Below are 19,677 nucleotides of genomic sequence, written 5' to 3'. Positions count from 1 at the left end.
TCAGTGCTTTGGAGGGAAATGAGGGGTAGTGACTTGACCAAAATACACAAGGTTTCCAACTCAGATCTTCAGAGACCCTGGCTAATGTTCTCCTCACTGAGGCAAATTCTTTTCAAAACCAGAACTATAGCATTACACCAAAGGAGTTACACTCTAATAGTGAAATTTCAGGCAAGGATGGGGGTGGGCACAAGGCATGACCAACCTGACCCAGACTGCTGGGCCTGGGTCAGAGCAGAGGGGTCTTCCCAGGGGTCCCTGCTGGAGCAGACGCACCAGTGGGCGTGCTGGTCTCTTGTATGAATGATCTATTTGCAGAACCTGGATGGAGGTGCTGGAAATGGCTGGAAACTGCTCCAGTCTTTCATGGCACTTGCCAAGGCCAGTACATCAGACCACAGCAGCTCAAGGAGGAGATAAAGTCCTCTCTAACCCGGGAGCATCTCTAGCTGTGATCCAGAAGGCAGAACAGCATCTGGGGCCTTCAGACCCTCCCCACCCCCAAGGGAAAAGCAGCCTTCTAGCATGATCCTGGGGCTAAAACCCCTCCACCTATCATGAGAAACCAGACTAAGAATATAGCAAGGCAGCTTCAGAGGGCAGAGAGTTCCCAGGGCTGCATGCACATTTTCATTTTTCTGTCCATCCATCCATCCACCCATCCATCCAGTATCTTCTCTTTGCTGGTGCAGTGATGAGAGCTTGCCCATAGGGTCCAAATTTTAACCCATGGGACCCTGGGCGAGTCTCCTCACCTCTCTGAGCCTCCATTTGTTGTCTGAGAAATGTGTGCTTCCTCTCCCGGACCCCTACGGCTGTTGCAAGAGCAGAGGACGTGGAATCCCAGCACCGGATTTAACAAGCAGGCACTGGGCCAGCTTTGGGCATACCAGCTCACTGAAATAGCTCTGGATGGGGGCGGGGGGGGGGCATGATTCTCCCTGTTTTACTGGAAAGGTCAAGGGCCTTGGCCAGAGATGCGTATTTGCTTGTTCTCACTTCCACTCGTACCCACTGCACTTTTCTCCCCATCTCCCATCCAGGCCCTTCCCCAAATACTGCCTGCCCCAAACCCCTGCAGGTGTGGCCCTGCTGGGGGTACCCATGCTTGCACCCATGCACATGACCATGTGGACAGAGCGGACACTGGCTTCATCTGAAGCCAGACAGTGGTGGGCTTGAACCTGACTCCACCTCATCCCAGCTGTGTGGTCCTTGGAAAGCTACTCAGACAAGCCTCAGTTTCCTTGTCTCTAAAGTGGAGATTCCGACCCCTGTCTTACTGTGTTTCATGAAAATTAAGTCAGCGATGCCATGAGACATCCTTCCTCTGCCCCTGGCACACAGGAGAGGCTCGGTGAATGTTAGCTCCTGATTGTCTTCACTCTCTCTAGGATAATCTATAGCTGCCAGGGACTCTGGACCCCCTCTTATTGCACTAGCCCATTGTACGGGTAGGGAAACTGAGACCCAGGGAAGGATAGTGACTTCAGAGGCCACATATCCCAGAGGGGGCATAGATAGGCGTGGATCCTGGGGCTGCACTCCTCCCATCATAGTCCTCCACCCTGTGCCCCACTGGGCACTGTCGCCCAGAGGAACCAGAAGCCCCAGTATTGACCAAGGAGGGGACTGGAAGGCCTACGTCCCCAAGGAGGCCACCTCTGGTCAAAGGTCAGGTGTGTGACCTTTGAGCCCCCACTCAGCCTCTGCCTCAGCATCTCCTGAATCCAGTGTTCAATCCCTGCCCCTGCCTCCCTGCCCTCTGGAGTCTGAAGCAGGAGCTAGCCGGGTAGTTTCTAAGAGTTGTCACTGCTTCCTCTCCTGCTCCTGCCTCCCCTCAGCTGGGAGGGAGGCACCGGCACCCTCTGAGCAGGAGCAGGGGCCCTCTCCCAACCCCCACCCACCCCACGAGGCTGGGAAGGCCCAACTGATCACTCAGCTGGCTGGCCAACTGCCCCGAGTGCACACTGTGGCCTGGGTTTACATCCCGACTCTGTCTCTTCTGGGTTGTGGGACCTGGACCCCTTCCGTCTCTGAGCCTATTTCCTCATCTGTAAAATGGGAATAAAAACAGAGCTTATCACGAAGGTTGTTGCATGAGTGAAACATCCATCACTCACAGTGCCTGGGAGAAGACGGGCACAGGCTCAGGGAGGGTAGCAGTGTATCATTTGTCACCCTCTGGCCATGGCCCACTTCCTGGGTCACCAGTCTGATTCAGTGGATGTTCCCCAGGTGGGCTCCTGTTCGGGTCTGGAGAAGTCTGAGGAGTGCGGGAAGCTGAGAGTCAGGCTGGGCCTCAAGGCCCTCAGGAGGCTTCCAGCCCCACCAGCAACCATTGGAATGAGGCTGTTGACCAGGCCATGTGGCCACTGGTAGCATTAACAGGAGCGTATAACCTAGAACAAGGGAGGAGACGGTTTGTCCTGTTCTTCTCTGTCCAGCTCTGGTCTCCCTTGCCCCAGACTCTTCTGCCCCTTTCAGGAGGGTCACTGACCCACTGACCAGGGAGGGGGGCCTCGGGATGGGATGGTCCCACAGACCACATGTTTCCAGCATCTGGGAAGACGGACACGTCCGGCTCTGGCTCTCATCAGCCCTGACCCGGGCATCACCCTGTCTACAGCACACCTCCTCACACCCAACACGCCTCCATCCAAGGTTCTGCACTTCCCCTCAAGTCCTGTCCTACTCCAGGTCTTCCCTGTCTCAAGTGTGCCCCCTTCTCGAAACTCCACCCCAGGCCATCCTGCACCCAGAGATGGAACCCATCCCTGAGCCCCGCCCACGGGACATGGCTGGTCGTCCCCGCTGTGTCCCCGCTTTTCGTGCTGGTGGGTTGGTGGGCATCACCTGCCGCAGGGACCTCCTGTGTCCCCTGTGCCCACCCCACATCCCACCAGAAGTTGGAGGGAACACTTTTATAAATGCAAATCCCACCATCCTCCCCCACTTAGAGCTCTGGATGGTTTCTACTGCTTAGAATAAAATCCGAACAGCTTCTTTAGGTGACCTCACCTCCCACTAGCTCCCCCTCACTCTTGCTTCCAGCCATTTGGCCTTCTGGCGGTTTCTGGAATGTACCACGCTCCCTCTCACCACAGTTCCCTCTGCCTGGAACATGCTCACACCTCTTTCAAAGTGGAAAGCTTGGCTCCTGCGCCAGTTCCTGCAGGGCCCAGGCTCCCCATCAAGGCTCTCCTGTAGCCCCTGGTCCTCTCCTTTGCAGCCCTGCCACCCTGACGGGGCTGTGAGCACTTCCAAGGGACGGTGGGATCTTCCTCACTCCTTCTCTGGCACAGAGTCGGGGCCCCAGTAAATCTTGCTGAATGAATAGGGGAGGGAAGTTGTGGATGGATGGATGAAGAGCTGAAACAGCCCAGGGAGGGAGTAGAGGATATGAGCCCTGGCGGGGTTTGATCACTGTATTTCAGACATGGGGGAGTCGGGTCCTCCTGTGACACCAGCTCCCTGTGTCACTCTGGTGTTTGGGTCCTACTCTGGGTCTCAGTTTCCCCCGGGAGAATGAGGGAGTTGTGTGAGACCTCGAAGGCTTCCCCTCCCCTTGGGGGTCTCTGTCCTGGGATGTGAAGGAGGCAGGCAGGTGGCAGAGCCGTGGAGGTAGGGCTGGGGAGAGTTAGACTGGGTCCACACAGGCACAGGTGTTCCCCTCGTCAGAGCTGACCTGCCGCTGGACAGGCTGCCTTGGGAGAAAGTGAGCTCACCGTTGCAGGAGGTGTGTAAGCAGGGGTGCCATGGGGAGGACCCCCGTGGTGCCTGGGCAGTCGGACTCATGACCGGGCACCCAGTCTAGAACTCAGAAAGGCACAGGCTCCAGAGCTCAGTCTCTGCTCCGTTCTTATTAGCTGTGTTAACTTGGGCAAGTTGCGTCAGCTCTGAATGTCTCAGAGTGCGTCATCCAGAAAACAGAGGAGCGGCATCAACCTTGCGATGTTTTGAGAAGATGCACAGAGCCTGGAGTGGTGTAAGTGTGTGGCAAGCACGAGCACCTGCCCTGGGCCGGGCTGCACACCGGGATAAGAGTTCTGGCCACACACGGAGTCCAGCAAGCGCCTGGCCCCCCGTCACAGGGCCTGTGGGTGCTCACCTGGAGGGACCTAAGAGAAAGGGGAGGCTGGAGCGGGCCCCTCACCTTGCTGGGCCCCCCCCCCACGTTCATGGGCTTGTGAACAATGCTCCCTCCTGCACCCCTCCTTCTTCACCTCCGTGCACAGAGCCCCATCCTTTCCACGCCTCCCAGTCACAGCAAACTGCCTCATCAATCATGTTCTCTCTAATTAACTTCTAATTTACCTCTTTAGTCAAATCTGTTTACAATCAGAGACAAGAAAACACGCAGCAGCTAGAGGTGCGGACGTGGGGACCGGCTCCAGGGACCGTGGCAGATCAATCAGCCCTTGACCGGGGGTGGGAGCCCCGGCTCCCCTCCCCTCCTAGGGAGGCCTGAGGGCTTGAAAGAGCAGGGGAGGGGGGTACTACTTGGCCCAGCGCCCTGGCATCCGGCACCCCTGGCCCGTGAGGCCTCCCCGCATCCCTCAGCCTCCAGCAGCTTCCCTTCCCTCTGGTCTTCACACCCTGCCGGGTGGGGAGCCCCCCCATGGGCAGGCATACTGCCTGGCTGTGTGGCCTCAGAAAATGCCTCTTCTACTCTGAGCTTCTATTTCTCTGTCTGCAGAGTCAGGGGTAAAATAACACCCCCTCCTTGCAAGGCAGCAGTGAGTACAAAAGGAACCTCCATCACCAGCCCAGCCCTTCTGGGTCTGAATACCGAGCTCAGCATGGAAGGTTCACAGGCTTTGTTTGTTTGTTTGGTTTTAATTTCTATATTGTGGATGTTTTAAAGTTTTAAAAATCTGATTTCATCTTCAACTTATGGGGCGGTGGCAAGACCAGTATGCGGTACAGCACCACCTCCAAATATTTTAGCGTGCACTTTCTAGAACAAAGACCTATTCTTTTTCTCTCTCTTTTTTTTTTTTTTTTTTTTTTTTTAAACTCAACAAATGGGCAGCCCCGGTGGCGCAGCAGTTTAACGCCGCCTGCAGCCCAGGGTGTGATCCTGGAGACCTGGGATCGAGTCCCGCGTTGGGCTCTCTGCATGGAGCCTGCTTCTCCTTCTGCCTGTGTCTCTGCCTCTCTCTCTCTCTGTGTCTCTCATGAATAAATAAAATATTAAAAAAAAAATAAAACTCAACAGAGATATATTGACTTTAATTTTTTTTAGATTTATTTATTTATTTATCTGAGAGGGAGAGAGAGAGACAGAGAGAGAGAGACAGAGCGAGTGTGCACACAGAGGGAGAGAGAGACACCCCCCCCACTGAGTAGGGAGCCCCCCACTCAGAGCTCGATCCCAGGACCCCTAGATCATGACCTGAGCCGAAGGCAGATGCTTAACCGACTGACCACCCAGGCGCCCCCCAAGACTTATTCCTACATAACCACGGTACAGCCACTGGAATCAGGAAATTCGTGTTGAAGCATCACTACTGTCTAATCTACCCCAGGCCTGATGTTAATCCCACTGCACCACTGACCCTCGGCCAAGCCACATGATCCCTCCTGGGCCCAGCTCCCGCGTCTGTGAAGGGGGTGAAGAGGTGGTAACTCTAACTCTACTGTGCAGGGCTGCTGTGTGAAGTCAACAGCTGGTGCACGGGGAGCAGCACGCGGCAGAGGCGAGAGGTACCGACCGTCACTGTCCACGCTGGAGGCAGAAAGGGAGGCTCAGGGAGGCCAGTACTTGTTCCAGCAGCAGGATGGCCGGAGTCACATCCATGGCCTTGAAGGGCCAGAGCCCCGCGTCATGTGTGGGTGCATGTCATGTTCTCCTCTCAGAGATGGACAACCCAGGCCTCAGACAGCCAGGAGCCTTGACCTCCACTGAGGGCGCAAACCTCATGGGTGGAAAGACAGACGCAGGGAGGAAGGTGAGGGGCAATGATGATTAATGGCACACCAATAATACTAACCATAAATAATGAGCAAAGTCACTTGGAGGAGGTCCGTCCCGGGGCGGTACACGGGTGGGGGCTGCGGTGGGGCGGGGCCGGGGGGCAGGCCGATGGGGAAGGAAGGGGGGATGCCCCACACCCAGGGCACAGTGCCCTGCTGGGGAGGCTCTGGGGGGGGGGTGGCTGTGAGCCATCAGGTCACAGACCCCTGCGGCAACAGCGAGGGACACCTGCCGCCTCCAGGCGTGTCTTCCAGCGGCGCACACCCACATACCCCCCCCCCCCCCCCCCCCCCCCCCCCGCTGGTTCATTCAGCTTGCGCTCACCTAGAATGTTCCTTCAGCTCCACCCCAGACTGCCCCCAGCCCGCTGGTCAGTCTCAGCTCAAACATCTCCTGAGAGGCCTTCCAGGACCATCTTATCTCCCCAGCTCTCTGATTCCATGTTGATTCCATCGCCTTGTTTTCTTCATCTCACTTCTTTTTCTTTCTTTCTTTCTTTTTCTTTCTTTCTTTTCTTTCTTTCTTTCTTTCTTTCTTTCTTTCTTTCTTTCTTTCTTTCTTTCTTTCTCTCTCTCTCTCTCTTTCTTTCTTTCTTTCTTTCAATATTTTATTTATTTATTTATTTGACAGAAAGAGAGAGGGAGCACAAGCAGGGGAAGAGGCAGAGGCAGAGGCAGAAGCAGACCCCCCACTGAGCAGGGAACCCGACTCGGGGCTTGATCCCAGGACCCCGGGATCATGAACTGAGCTGAAGGCAGGTGCTCAACCACTGAGCCCCCAAGACGTGCCACCACCTCACTTATTTCTCTCTGGAGTTTGTCTTCTGGTTGGTCTGCCTTGCTCATGTCTGTGCCCCCCTTCCACACTTGTGGGTTCCTCGAGAGCAGGTGCTCTGTTTTGTTCAGTCCTGTCTCCCCAAGCCCGGCATGAACACAGGGCCGTGCTCAACAAATATGGCCAAATGAATACTGGATTCTCCTGTCATCACTGCTCGGGGGCCTGTCGAGGTGGGGGCTTGGAAAGGGAAGAACAGAATCAGACAGGGCCCCCCTGCCCTCGCCGGCTCACGGTCCTCCTCGATACAAAATGACAGGTCCTCAGGCGGGGGAGGGGACAGCCCCGCCCAGCCCCTGTTCCCAGCACTGCCACTGGGACAGAACCTGCCGGGACACCCTGCAGCCGGGAGACGGAGCCCGGGCTCCAGGGCCAGGTGGGGGTGGCTCCGGCCCAGCTCTGCCCCACCTCGCTGCCCCGACGGCTGCCCACTCACTGGAGGCCTGGGAAGACACCTGCTCCCCACGGGGTCAGAGGTGGCCCTGAGAGGGGCTCTGGCCCACACGCCGCTGTGCCCTGGCTGGTGGGGGCAGGCGGGGGTCAGCACAGCTGGGGGGCCCCTTCCCGGAGCGGGCACCTTATCCGAGGAGCAGGAGGTAAGTCCTGTGCTCCCGTCTGGAGGCCTCGGGGAGATGACAGCTTCTGGCGCTGGGGGGGGCACCGTGCTGCCGCTGCACTGTTTGTTCATATTCCCTTTCCCCTGCCCATGTTTCTCGTTCCAGACTGTGTAATTAGGTGTCCAGGGGTGTCTCCGATTCTGTTCCGATAGAATTTGCCTTGTTTAATCAGTAACAGGATGGCTGCCTCTGACAGCTGTTTTTCCTAGGGAAAAAAAAAAGAGGCTGTTAGGGATGGGGTGAGTTGGGAGGTGGGCCGGTATCGGGCTCCTTGGCTTGAGTTTCCCTTTGTCACAGACTTGAGGGTGACCCCGGGGTCCATCATGTCCCCTTCCTGGGCCTCAGTTTGCTCACCGGTAGAACGAGAGTGGGGGGAGTGGGACCTTGCGATCCCCCCGCGGTGCCTCTGAAACACGAGGAGTGGCTGTGGCCCCAGCGAGCAATTGGTGCTGCCGTGGGGGCTGGGCTGAGCTCCTGGAAAGTCATTCGTGGATGCATTTAAATCCAAGGTGGCATTTTTTTTTATCACTGTGTTCTTAATTGTAATTGCCATTTAATTAGATTAATGATAATTAATAACGCTAATAATGTACTGTCCTTTGTTTGGGATGATGACATTGCAAACCCACTGTCCAGAGGTGGAGGGGGGCCGCGCTGAGCCCCCTCGCCCCCCTCTTCTCTCCCTGCTCCCTCCGTCCCTGATCACATGTGCTCAGCACGCTGGGTGGGGATCCCCTCTTGTCGCTGTGGTCTTCCCATTAGACCGAGAAGTGCTCCAGAGGGGCAGGGACCAGGGCAGGCGTTCCTGTATCCTACCCGCCTAACACGGAGAGGGACCGGCCCCGGCAGGGTGGGAGGAGGGACAAGCGGTGGGTGGAGAGTGGTCAGAGGTGGGTGAATGAGTCTCTGGTCCGGGGAGGTGGCCAAGCTAACTGACCCTCTCGGGGCTGCACCCTGTGCTCCCACCCTTCTCCCCAACCAAGTCCGGCCCACTCTAACTCCATGATAGCTTTCAAATGTGCCCTCTCCTCCCCGTCCTTAAGGTCACCACCAAGGCCTGCCCAGACTACGGCACCAGCCCTCCCCTGACCTTTCAGCCTCCTGACCTACCCCCTTCTGTCTGTCCATCAGGCCGGAAACAGGAGGGACTTTCAGACTCTCCCACATGACCTGCCCCTCAATGGTTCAGAGCCCTTCCAGGGCCCCTCTGCACCTTCCAAATAGAGTACACCGCTTGGCCTTGGCATTGCAGCATGCCCAATCTGCCTCCTGCCCACCTGCCAGCCCCCTTTCCTACCACCCCCTCTCCTCCCCACCTACTCACCCAGCACATCTTCCCTGTGCTTCCTCCCTCTGCAACCTCCTCCCCTGCCCCCTTCTCACCCATCAAAGCTCACCATCCTACATGGTTGGGTTCAAATGTCACCTCCTCTACCATTCCCCCAAGATACTCCAAGAAGTTGCTCAGCAATGCCTGCAGTGTGTGTGTGTGTGTGTGTGTGTGTCTTTAACAGTATCCTCCCTCCTGCCTGCTGTGTGGACTCCCAACACCCACAGGAGGGTTGGGATACATTTTATTGATCACTCTTGGGCTTTCAGGTTAAGATTCAACTCTTGCCCAGAACAGTTGTGTGACCATCCAGCCTCTTCCCTCTTCCAAGCCTTGGTTTTCTTATCTATAAGATGGGGACAGCAGCTTGCCTTTCACAGAGTTGTGGTGACAATTACTTGGATTTGGTTTTAGGGACGCCTGGGTGGCTCAGTGATTGAGGGTCTGCCTTAAGCTCCAGCAATGATCCCAGGGTCCCAGGATCGAGTCCCTGCATCAGAGTCCCCGCAGGGAGCCTGCTTCTCCCTCTGTCTATGTCTGCTTCTCTCTCTCTCTCTCTCTCTCTGTCTCTCATGAATAAATAAAATCTTTTCTTGAAAATTGCATTTGGTTTTGTAAGGCCCCCAGCTCAGAGCTGGGCTCTTCCTGCCTCCGTGCCTCTGCCACTCTCGGCACCGCTCCTGGGAGCCCTTCCAGGCTTCTTACCTGGCGAATTTCCACCTGCCATGGCTGCTTCCCGAAGTGAAGCGTCAGGGACTCCCAAGACATAACTCAGCTCAGATGTTCCCAGAACCGTCACTTCCCACCCTGACTCAAGTTGGTTTTGTGCCCGCTGCTCTGACCACCATGAGCCCAGGCTAGGCGCCGGCTGCTCAGACAGTGGGCCAGAGGGACATAGAGGTTAACGACAGGAGGGACCCAGATCCTGCTGCATCCATGGTGGGATCTCCTCCATGCAGACAGCCAGCGGTCCTCTGCCTTTTGCTCTGCCATTCATCCTTTCATTCCCTCTTCCTTCACCCATCCTCTCCCTCCTTCCCTCTTTGACTCAGTCATTATATTCCACACATATTCTCTGTGATCGTTTCCCTCCTCTACTTAAAACCCTCTATGGTTTCTTATTGTGTGTGGAAGAAAATCTAAACTCCTCACTGTGGCTAACAAGACCCTGCCCCTGACCCAGCCTGCTCCCTGCCCACCTCTGAAAACTCATCTCGTTGCATTCCTCATTCATGTGGCACCTGGCTGTTCCTTAAATATGTAAATCACACTCCTGCCCCAGGGCCTTTGCACTTGCTATTCCCTTCGCCTAGAATTCTATTCCCAACTTCTCTTGGCAGCTGCTCTGCTTGTCAATCTTGTCTCAACTCCAGCATTACCTCTTCAGAAAGCCTTTCCCTGACATTCCAGACCAGAGGGGCTGTTCTTCCTATTTTATGTACAGCTCCCAGTGCCATCTCGAGTTGCCTGGCTGGTGTCCAGGACAAGGAGCCTTGTTTGTTCTTTATTCCCACAGCTGCACATGGGGGCCTGGCACGTGGTAGGTGCTCAGAAAAGATTTGCTGAGGAAATGTTGCAGGGGATCCTGGTGGGTGGCAGCCCCGTGCTGGGCACTCAGTGCAGAAACGGAGGAAGGCAGCCCCCATGCTCAAGCAGCTCACAGGGCAGATCAGGAGAAGCAGGCTCAGGGAAGGCTCACTGGGGGCCTGGGAAGAGCAGAGAGGGGGCAAAAGAGGAATCAGGGGTCTCGGGGCCAAGGGCAGAGTGTATGGGGTTCTCAGGACCTCTGCTCACTGTGTTCTGGTTGATGAGGGGTGTACCTGCCTCTGTCTCTTCCAGGAGGCTGAAGCCCCCTGAGACCGGGCCCCACACTCCCGCCCCCAGGGAGGGTGGTGTCTGGCCCTGGGCGAGTTCTGAACAGCAGTAGAATCATCAGCAGGAGAGGGGGAAATGGGGGCAGGTCACAGAGCAAGAGCACATGGACTAAGGCCTGGGGCAAGGGAGCACAGTCAGGCCTGCCCAGGCACTCTGGTTCAACAGCCCAGCCCCTTAGGGAGCACCTGTTGTATACAAGTACACTGCTCACTCTTTGCTCCTAAAGGACCTTGGCACGGGAGTTTGCTGATGGAAGGACCGATGCCCTCACAGGTTCGTTCATTCATCCTGGAAGGTATAAATAAAGATGAATCAGCTTACAGTCAAGTGGAGAAAGTGAATAAGAAAATAGTGACATAAGGATGTCACTTATGTGATGGTATGACCATTGATCAGCACCTAACACCTAGTGGGTCAAGTGCTTTCTATGTATTAGCTTGTCATAGGCCTGGGTGGTGAGTGGTATTGTACAGCACTATCTCCCCATTTTTATAGACAAGGAGACCTAGGCTCAGAGCAGTGAAGTCACTCAGCTGGGTCACACAGCTGGAAACCTGTCTCCAGCACCCATGCCCCATTGCCCACTGGGCCATGGGGCCAGTCCGGTGAAGCTTGCTTGAATATCTTTTGATCTTTCTCTTTTTTTAATTTTTATTTTATTTTATTTTATTTTATTTTATTTTTATTTTATTTTTATTTTATTTTATTTTATTTTATTTTATTTTATTTTATTTTATTTTATTTTATTTTATTTTATTTTATTTTATTTTATTTTATTTTATTTTATTTTATTTTATTTTATTTTATTTTATTTTATTTTATTTTATTTTATTTATTATTTTTGATCTTTCTCAATTACAGAGACACTGGCCTGGCTGGTAAAAGCAGAAACCTATCCTCGGGCCTTGCTCCCAAGAGGGCTGGAGCAAGGTGAGGAAGGAAGGCAGCTGGCCCAGGCCATGTCCTGTCATGGCCACTTAATGAGCTTAACTGATAACCATGGGCTCAGGCAGGTTGCCAGCTGTGCTCGTCCACTTGGCCAGGCTTCCTGGACGTACAGCACTGGCTGGGAGAGAGTGGCAGTGGGGCCAGGGGAGGGGGCCCGAGCATCCCCAGTTCTTCAAGTGAAGAGCTGGCATCCGTGACACAGCTGTGTGACCTCGGACACATTCTTTGACCTCTCTGTGCTTCCTTTTCTTGTTTATAAAATGGAGGGGAGCATGGCAACATTGGAAGATGCTATGGGGATGCAGCAAGGTGCTGGGGACAGTGGCCTTCCGTTCAGAGACTCCTGGCATATACTCCATCAGTAAATTTTCTACTCCAGTCTTTCGAAGGCTTGAGAAAAAACAATCCCAGTTCTGGAACGCTTGCATAAAGGAGAAAAAGGCTGCTGTGGTGGTGCGGAGACTGACTCTCATCTGGCTGTCACTGACTGAGGCGGTGGTGACCTGGGTCCATCTGCCAGAGGGTAGGGTGCCAGTCTCCACACCACAGGAATGTAGGGAGGGGTCAGTGAAATGGTCCCTATCAAGTGCTTTGTACAGAGCCAGGCATTTAGTTGGTGCTAAATAATGTAGCCGACACTATGGTAGTTTGGGAGGCCCAGATCGGCTGACCATGAGTGATCTTAGGACAGTCTCCTACTTTCTTGGGGCCTCTGTTTGCTTGTTTGGAAAACCGTCTGACCCCAGGTATGTTTTCCCCCAGCTCTGTCGTTCCTGGAATTCAGCAGTGCTGATTACTACCTTCTCTGAAACACATCTAATCTGCATTAGTGGGGAGGGGATGAAGTCTCTGTCATCTTGGGGAGGGAGTAAAGGCGGGGGGGGGGGGGGGGGGGGGGGGGGGGAGGGGAGGGGAAGAGGGGAGTGGTAGGGGCAGGAATTGCCCTATTCCCAAGGGGAGTGAGGCCATGGTTTTCAGTGTCAAGCCGCACATCCCTGCTCACAGCTGCTGCTTGCCTGTTCTGGTTGGGGGGCTGGGGCAGGAGAGCAGGAGAAGACCAGATTTCCTCGGAGCCCCAGGAAGGCCTGGGGAGGAGGGCCTGGGTCTGGATTCTCCAGGGAGTGGGGCTGAGCAGGCCCAGAGTGGAGGAGGGCCTGGGGGTGGGCGGGTAGATTTATTACAGCCATTCCTCTCCCCCTGCAGCGCCTGCTTCTAATGAAATTTTACGGCAGGTGGAAATGATACGACTCCGCCAGCCCTAAAAGCACTTCTATTTATTCATTAAAGATATTTATATACTGAGCAGCTCTCTCTGCCGGCCCCACCCGACTCTGGTTGGGCCGTTCAGTGGCTCCCAGCCCTCAGTGCTGGGGAAAGGCTCCCGGGCCAGGGGCCCCTCCCTGCAGGGTGACCCATTGCTCTGCCTCAGCGCGTCCACCACCTCCTGGTCCACAGCATCAGCATCTCCTCCCTAGGTGCGTGCACCAGCCTCTTCTTGGGGCTCCTGCTTCCAAGCTATTCTCCACCACGGGTCCTCCATCAGGCACTGGGATCTTTTCAAAATCAGATCACATCCCTTCCTTGCCAAAACTGCTCTGTGGGCCCCAGGGCCCTGCCAGATCTGGCCCCTGCCCACCTCTCCGGCCTGCTCCCCCAGCAGCCCCTTGCCTCACTCTTGGGTCTAGTCACCATGGCTTCTGCTGCCTATTTTCTGGAGAATGATTGTGCTCTCTCTGCCCCAAAACCTTTGCCTCTGTGCCTCTGCTTAGACTCCTCTTGTCTCAGCTCAGGCCGCCGGGCTCCTTGGGGGTCATTCACAGCTGAGCTCCAAAGCGCCTCATCCTCAGCCCCATCTCCATCGCCTGGTCTCTATCACTTTGTACCCTATTTGCTCAGTTATTACCAGGGCATCTGGGGCCTGGGTACTTCCTGGACACACTTGTGAGGCTGGATCCCGCTTTAGGGGCCAGAATCTGTTTCCCCATCATTCCGGGACTCTGAGCCTGCAGGAAGGGGAGGTGATGTGTCCCAGAACAAGCTCTGTGACTAGACATGACCCAAGCTCCCAGAAAGGACAGGGAATCAACATGTATGTGGGTCTCTCAGGTTCTGCCAATGCTGGGAGCTCACTCGATCCTCGCTCTGACCTCAGGGTAGTCTGGGCACCCCCAAAGGTCCCATGTTTTACCCAGTCCCCACACCTTTGCCTGTGCAGTTCTCTCTGCCTCGAATGACTTTCTACCTCTTATTTTTTGAGACTCGTGACCATCTTAAGACCCCTGTGACATCACTTAAGATAGAGACATGGTGCAGTGTCCTGTCTTTCCTGGTCCCTCCTGCCAGGTTTGGGGGCACTTCCTGTCCCTCACTTCTATTAAAGCTTGTTATTGCTTCCTTGTGACACCCTGTTAGGCAGCTATGGGGAGCCTGGGGTGCATGCCCAACACGGCGCCCTGCACAGAGCAAGTGTGTAGCAGGCACACCCTGGGAGGTTGCAGTGACATGTAACGCAGGTTGGGGGGTACAGAGTGAGGAGTCTGAGCTCAGTAGACAGGTGGGGCATGAGGAAATGGGGAAAGGTAGGCAAAGATCCTCACTTACAAGCTGCTCGAAGGCATTTCCTCCTCCCCATTGCTGCAGAGAGAAAGGCTAACTTTCCAGATGTTTCTTGGACTTCCTTCTTCGCATGGTAGAGCAGCCAGGGCCACATTCATGTGATCGCCCATCCCCAGACAGAAAGCCTGGTGTCAAAGCCCCCACACAGGCGAGAATTGCAGCCAGCTGCTCAGATGCAGGCGTGAGAGGCTCAGGGAGCAGGGGCCCTGTGCAGACACTGTGGGCTTCCGTCACAAGGCTGCCGATGGGCTGCTTCTCTGGGGCTTCCTGTACAACTGCGCCCAAGGCTTCTGCTGCCCATGCGTTCTGTACAGACAGGGGCTCCCCAGTGGCGGACCGCTGCCTCTCCATTCTCACTTGAGCCCCTTCTCTGCCAGTTGGTTTGGAGGCAGGGCAGCTCTGAGGTCAGCAGCATGGAATCTGGAACCAGTTTGCTCATGTTCCAGGCTCAGTTTTGTCACTTTGTAAGCCACAGGCCCTGTCATCTGCTCTCATCTGTGAAAGGGGGCTGGTGACAAAGTACCTGCCCCTTAAGAATGAGGGTTAGATGAGCTAATTTGAGAGAAGCACTGAGGCTCATAGAATGAGCTCAATGAGTATTAGCTAATATGGCACACACGCCATCAATTCATTCTTCTAAAACACCAAATGACTTCACTCATAAGAGAAAACCCAATTAAGATGACAGCCACTGTTCCCATCAGAGAGGCAGAGACGAGGGCTGCCGCCATGCAGAAGAGGGTGCAGGGTGGTACCCGTAGATGCCGTCGATGCAGGGTGGGCAATGTGGCAACACGTGTCCCAGTGAAAAATGCACATCCTCTCTGACTTAGCAATTCTGCTTGTGAATTTAAATTCATACATGTGTGAAATGACCAAGGATGTTCACTGCCACATTGTAGTAGCTGAAAATGGGAGACCCCTAAATGTCCCTGAATGTGATTAGCTAAATTCTGTGTGGCCCTGCCATTGATAAGCTCAGCTATGGAAGGAGTGGGGCCACTGGGTGATTTGGCAGGTGTAGAGCAAAAAGCCAGGTGCAGGATAGAGAACATGATAGGTTCCCATTTGTATTAAATATATTTTTATTCACTTGAAGACACAGCCTTGAAAGGCTATTCCAGTGGTTTTGTAGTAGTTGCTTCTGGGGAGAGGCACTGGGGGGCCAGGAGATGCAGCTGGGAGATTCACACACCGGAAGCCCATATGGATCTTCTGAAGTTGACACCAAGGGCATGTGTCACCTAATCAAGAAAAAGATGGCTGGAGGAGCATTTGCCTTTTCTGCAGCCCAGATAATGGAGGCCCACCACTGAGACACTTGCCATGTGCACCGAGGAAGGCAGATTGAAAAATGTGGCTCTGCTCTTATCACTACTGTTGGGTGAGAAAAACTAATCCAGAAGTTTCTGCCTTTAGGAAAGTGAGTCTCATCTTCCTGTTGACACTAAATTGACATTCTTGGTAATGGCCGAGGACATCACCTGGGCACAGGTGCTCCTGTGGGGGTGACCAAAGGGTGGCTTCTAGCTCGCCTAACAAAGCACTCCCCCCAGATAAAGGAGGAATGCAGCCTGCATGCAAATCCCTTTAAATTAGATGTGGCCCATCTTGCTGCCACTGAATTCGGGCCTGTGGACCACTACAAACAGAGCAGCAGGCTGTGGAGGAAGAGGCATGTGAAATCCTCATTTCCTCTATGAGGTAATTCTGGCTAATAGTGCTTCATTGCCATGTTTGGACAGGAAAAGGCATACTGCCCTGCTGGGAGGCAGGCGCCGGGACTGCTCAGCTCTGGGCACAAGGAGGGCCACAGAGTGCTCTGCTTCAAGGGAAGAGCTTGGGAACCCCAACGGAGGGCAGACACAGAAGTCACGTTCAGAAGTGTATGTACGGCAAGGGCGGCCTTTACTGGAAGCCCAAGAAGTTTTTCTGGGGGAGGGGGTGCTGCTTGGTGAGGAAGACAGGGTCTCAGCCATGAGCAGATGCAAAAGGTAAGCTCCACACCCCAGGAGCCAACGGGTTAGCAAGGCTGGTGAGAGAATATCTTTACCTTGCTCTCAAAGGCTTTTCTTAACCTCATGTGGTGGGTTGTTAAAATCAGAAAGCAGAGGGCCAAGACTTCTCATCCGGTCTTCTGAACTGTGACCTCTTCTGAATCTTAAGGGATTATACCTTGTGTCCCCCACCAAACCCTCCTGTCACAAAACTGATGGAAAAGGGGACCACTTCCTCATCTGTAAAGTGAAGGTAGGAGCTGAAACCTGCTTTTAGCAGAGGGACTCGTGGCACAAAGCTCAGGAGGCACCCTCTGAAGCAGAGCGGAGGGAAGTGACTGTAGTTGAAGTGGGGGGGGGGGGTTGGGAGTGGCCTGTTCCCCCCTCCCCCCATGCAGGCTTCTGATGCGCTGGTGGGAAGCCTGGAGCTTTGGGAAGAGCAGCTGGAGAACCGCTGGACAGAACTTCTCTGGATGGGTGACCAGGCGACAGTGGCTGCCTCCAGGGAGAGAAGACCTCTTGCTGCATACCTTTGTGGTGAATTTTGAACTTCTGTACCATGTACAAGCATTACCTGGCTAAAAACAAATACAATTTTAAGGAACACCTGGTGGGTCAGTGGTTGAGCATCTGCCTTTGGCTCAGGTGCTGATTCTGGGTCCTGGGGTCAAGTCTCACATTGGGCTCCCCACGGGGAGCCTGCTTCTTCTTCTGCCTGTCTCTTCCTCTCTCTCACGAAAAAAAAAATATCTAAACAAAACAACAACAAAAAAAACCCCACAAATAGTTTTAAAAAGAGTGATGCTGAAGGACTAATGCTCTCCAAAGTATCATCCAATTCAAAAAATCTAGGATTCTGCAGGTTACATCTAGACATGCTTTATTCTTTGTGAATTCATTACACCACATATCGACAGTGGAACCGATCGAAGTGTCATGTCAGTCAGTGATCCGTGGTGGTCTCCCAGACAGAGCAGCGGGTGGAGGGGAGAGCATGGACTAGGGGACAGGCAGACCTTGCTTTGAGCGTAGGTGCTGCCGCCGATTGGCCCCAGGACCTTGCACAACTTCCTCACCCTCCCTGAGACCTCACTCTCAGCTTTAGTAAATGGGGGATAATGATGCCAGCAAGGCTGCAGTGCACGTTAAAAGAAAGGCTGTACAGCAAGGAACACATGGCAGGTGTTCAATACACGGCAGCTATTGTAGTTACAGAAAAATGAACTAAAAAAACTCAAACACCTGAATCCAAAATGAGACTGTAAGGCAATTCTGTAGGTCCCGTTGCACCTACCTGCCACTGCTCTGGTGGGACGCCTACCTCACGGGAAGGACGGGCACACTGTCTTTCCGCCAGGGTGGACAAGAGCACCAGGCAGGCAGGGGTTGTCTTACTCGATGCCCCACCACCTGCCCAACGCTGGGCACGATGCAGGAGCCATCTTCCTCAGAGTCCTCTCGGGCGGCTGCTCAGAATGGCAACCGGGTCTCCCTTGGCATGCTGACTTGGGCCAGATGGCAGTGGCGGCCTGCAGCCCTGTACCTGGTGTTCAAGGAGAAGCAAGAGCAGGGCTGCCTGGCAATGTTGGCCGTGGGCACGGGCAGGGTGTGCGGCATCCCGCTGTCGCTGCTGTGCTGACCCTGGGCAACACACTTCAGTTTCCTGAAATACTGCCTTTTTGAACTGCTGCTCTTCACTTCCTCACTCAGGAGGATGCTATTCTTTGTGACAGACTGGACACATGCTACGGGACCGCTAGCTTCTATAAAGGAGAGCAATCTTTTCATGTAAGATGGTTGTGGTTCCCATGCTGAAGCCCCAGCTGTGAGGGAAGGACATAGGCAATCCCAATTCCTAATGTGCCCACCACGGGCAGCATGCTTAGGGGACTTAGTTCACTCTCCGAAGTACCAGATGGGTATTACCACCCCTAGTCTGCGGACGAAGGAAGGTAAGATCGTGTAGCCAAACTGCCACAGCTGGTGGGCACAGCTGGAATTTGGACTCAAGGCCTGTTTCCTCCCCAGCAGGGGTGCTCATCCTGATGCCTGGAACTGCCTGGGAGTGAAAACCCATCCCAGCACTCAGGCCACACCCCAGATCCTGATTTCATCATTCTGTGGTGGAGCCTGACAATGGTATACTTGTTCACGCTCCCCTCCTGACCAGGGATTCTGATGTGCGGCCAGGGTTCGAAATGCTGCTCCATGGTCTGTGCTGTGTGTGGCTGGTCTCACCGTGCCATGGAAGCCTCCCCAGGGGTGCTCCTGCTCGAGCCACGTGCCTTGTGTTACCCTTCCGGTCAGGGCCGGAAGCCCCAGAGAGGTCACCAATCCACACGCATGCCCCTTGGCCGCTACAGATGGGCAGCCTCACTGCAGTACCACCAGAGTAGCCCTGTGGTCACTGTAGGCTGCACTGCTTGATCACTGAGAAGCTCTGTGAGCCTCAGGTTCCCTCATGGGCAGAGTGAGGACAACCACTGACCTTCCTCAGATGTGTCCCATGACAGCTGCTGGGATAGTGCCGGGTCGCCGGGTCAAGAGCACAGGGTACTGCTCTGCTACAAAGAATGCCAGCCAGGAATACCAAAACTAGCTTTAATTTGTCCAAAAGTCACATTAAGCGGTGTAAAAACTTTCTGGGATGGAGGCCCAGAGAGAGTCCATGCTGCCTGGGGCCCTGGGGTTTCTAGAAGTTCTCCAGCAGGCCCAGGATGCGTTTTTGCTCGTTCTCCCGGAACTCCGGGCTCCGGCCGTCCCCAATGTTCTCCGCGTACTCTGGGGAGACAAAGGCAGAGTGAGGTATGGATCCGAGGTGCGCACTCTGTTGGAGCTGGGTCCCTTCGTGCCTTTCCCTAAATCCCAGCTCCCTCTATGACACATGCTGTTCTAATACCTCCAATGGCTCCAACAGGGTAGCTGTGGCCAAACTCCTTGGTCTTGTATTCGAGGTGCTCAGTGAACAGGGCCCAGCTCATCTCTCCTCACCCAGAGTCCTCCCCAGCCACACTGCTTGCTTGCTCGCTCGCTCACTCACTCATATAGTCACTCAGCATGCGAGAAGTGGGTACCTGCCCTGGGTACCTTTGTTCCAGCTTGTTTGTCAGAGTGTGGGCCCGGAAGAGCAGCAGCAGTAGCCATAGCGCACAGGGACTTGTTAGAAATGCAGCTGTGGAGGCCCCACTCAGAACTTAGAGGCCCAGTGGTCTGTGTGAACAAGCCCTCCAGGTAACAGTGATGCAGTCTGAGAACCACTATTTGAGGTAATGGGGATAAAGTAATGATATAGATGAAAATCTCTGCTCCTATGAAGCCTACTTTCTAGTAAACAACCAAGTAAGTAACACAGAGCGGCTGTTAGAAGGCCTCACAGAGATTGGATGGATGACCTGAAGCAAATTCCCGTGGGCAGGTGTGGGAGTGACTGGCAGATAGCTGACCAGTGAAGAGGCTCGCCTGGCCTGGGGGAGGGTGAGT

The 19,677-nt window shown here is 54.4% G+C and overlaps 1 protein-coding gene and 1 long non-coding RNA gene across 6 annotated transcripts in view; both read right to left on the bottom strand.

The window, feature by feature from the left end:
* Positions 1-7,262: 7,262 nt before the first annotated feature.
* Positions 7,263-16,877, bottom strand: LOC119865666. Its single transcript, XR_005377837.1, has 3 exons — positions 14,186-16,877; positions 10,848-10,924; positions 7,263-7,636 (listed from the first exon to the last, which is right to left on the bottom strand). It is a non-coding gene; the product is annotated as an uncharacterized LOC119865666 (long non-coding RNA).
* Positions 16,878-18,782: 1,905 nt separating this feature from the next.
* The window catches only part of CTNNBL1 (catenin beta like 1), a 161,378-nt gene continuing 160,483 nt past the window's right edge, over positions 18,783-19,677 (bottom strand). For 2 of the 5 annotated variants that reach the window (XM_038572281.1, XM_038572284.1), the window contains exon 16: positions 19,018-19,454. In XM_038572281.1, coding sequence (XP_038428209.1) covers positions 19,246-19,454 — 209 coding nt within the window. In that variant the 3' untranslated portion in view covers positions 19,018-19,245. Of the gene's footprint in view, positions 18,979-19,012; positions 19,455-19,677 lie in introns of those variants that run through there. The other 3 variants (XM_038572283.1, XM_038572285.1, XM_038572282.1) reach the window with 3 other exon arrangements.

Source organism: Canis lupus, chromosome 24, assembly GCF_011100685.1.
Source record: "Canis lupus familiaris isolate Mischka breed German Shepherd chromosome 24, alternate assembly UU_Cfam_GSD_1.0, whole genome shotgun sequence".
Taxonomy (NCBI): Eukaryota; Metazoa; Chordata; class Mammalia; order Carnivora; family Canidae; genus Canis; species Canis lupus.
Note: the sequence above shows the minus strand (reverse complement) of the source record. Positions and strands in the feature narration are given on the sequence as shown.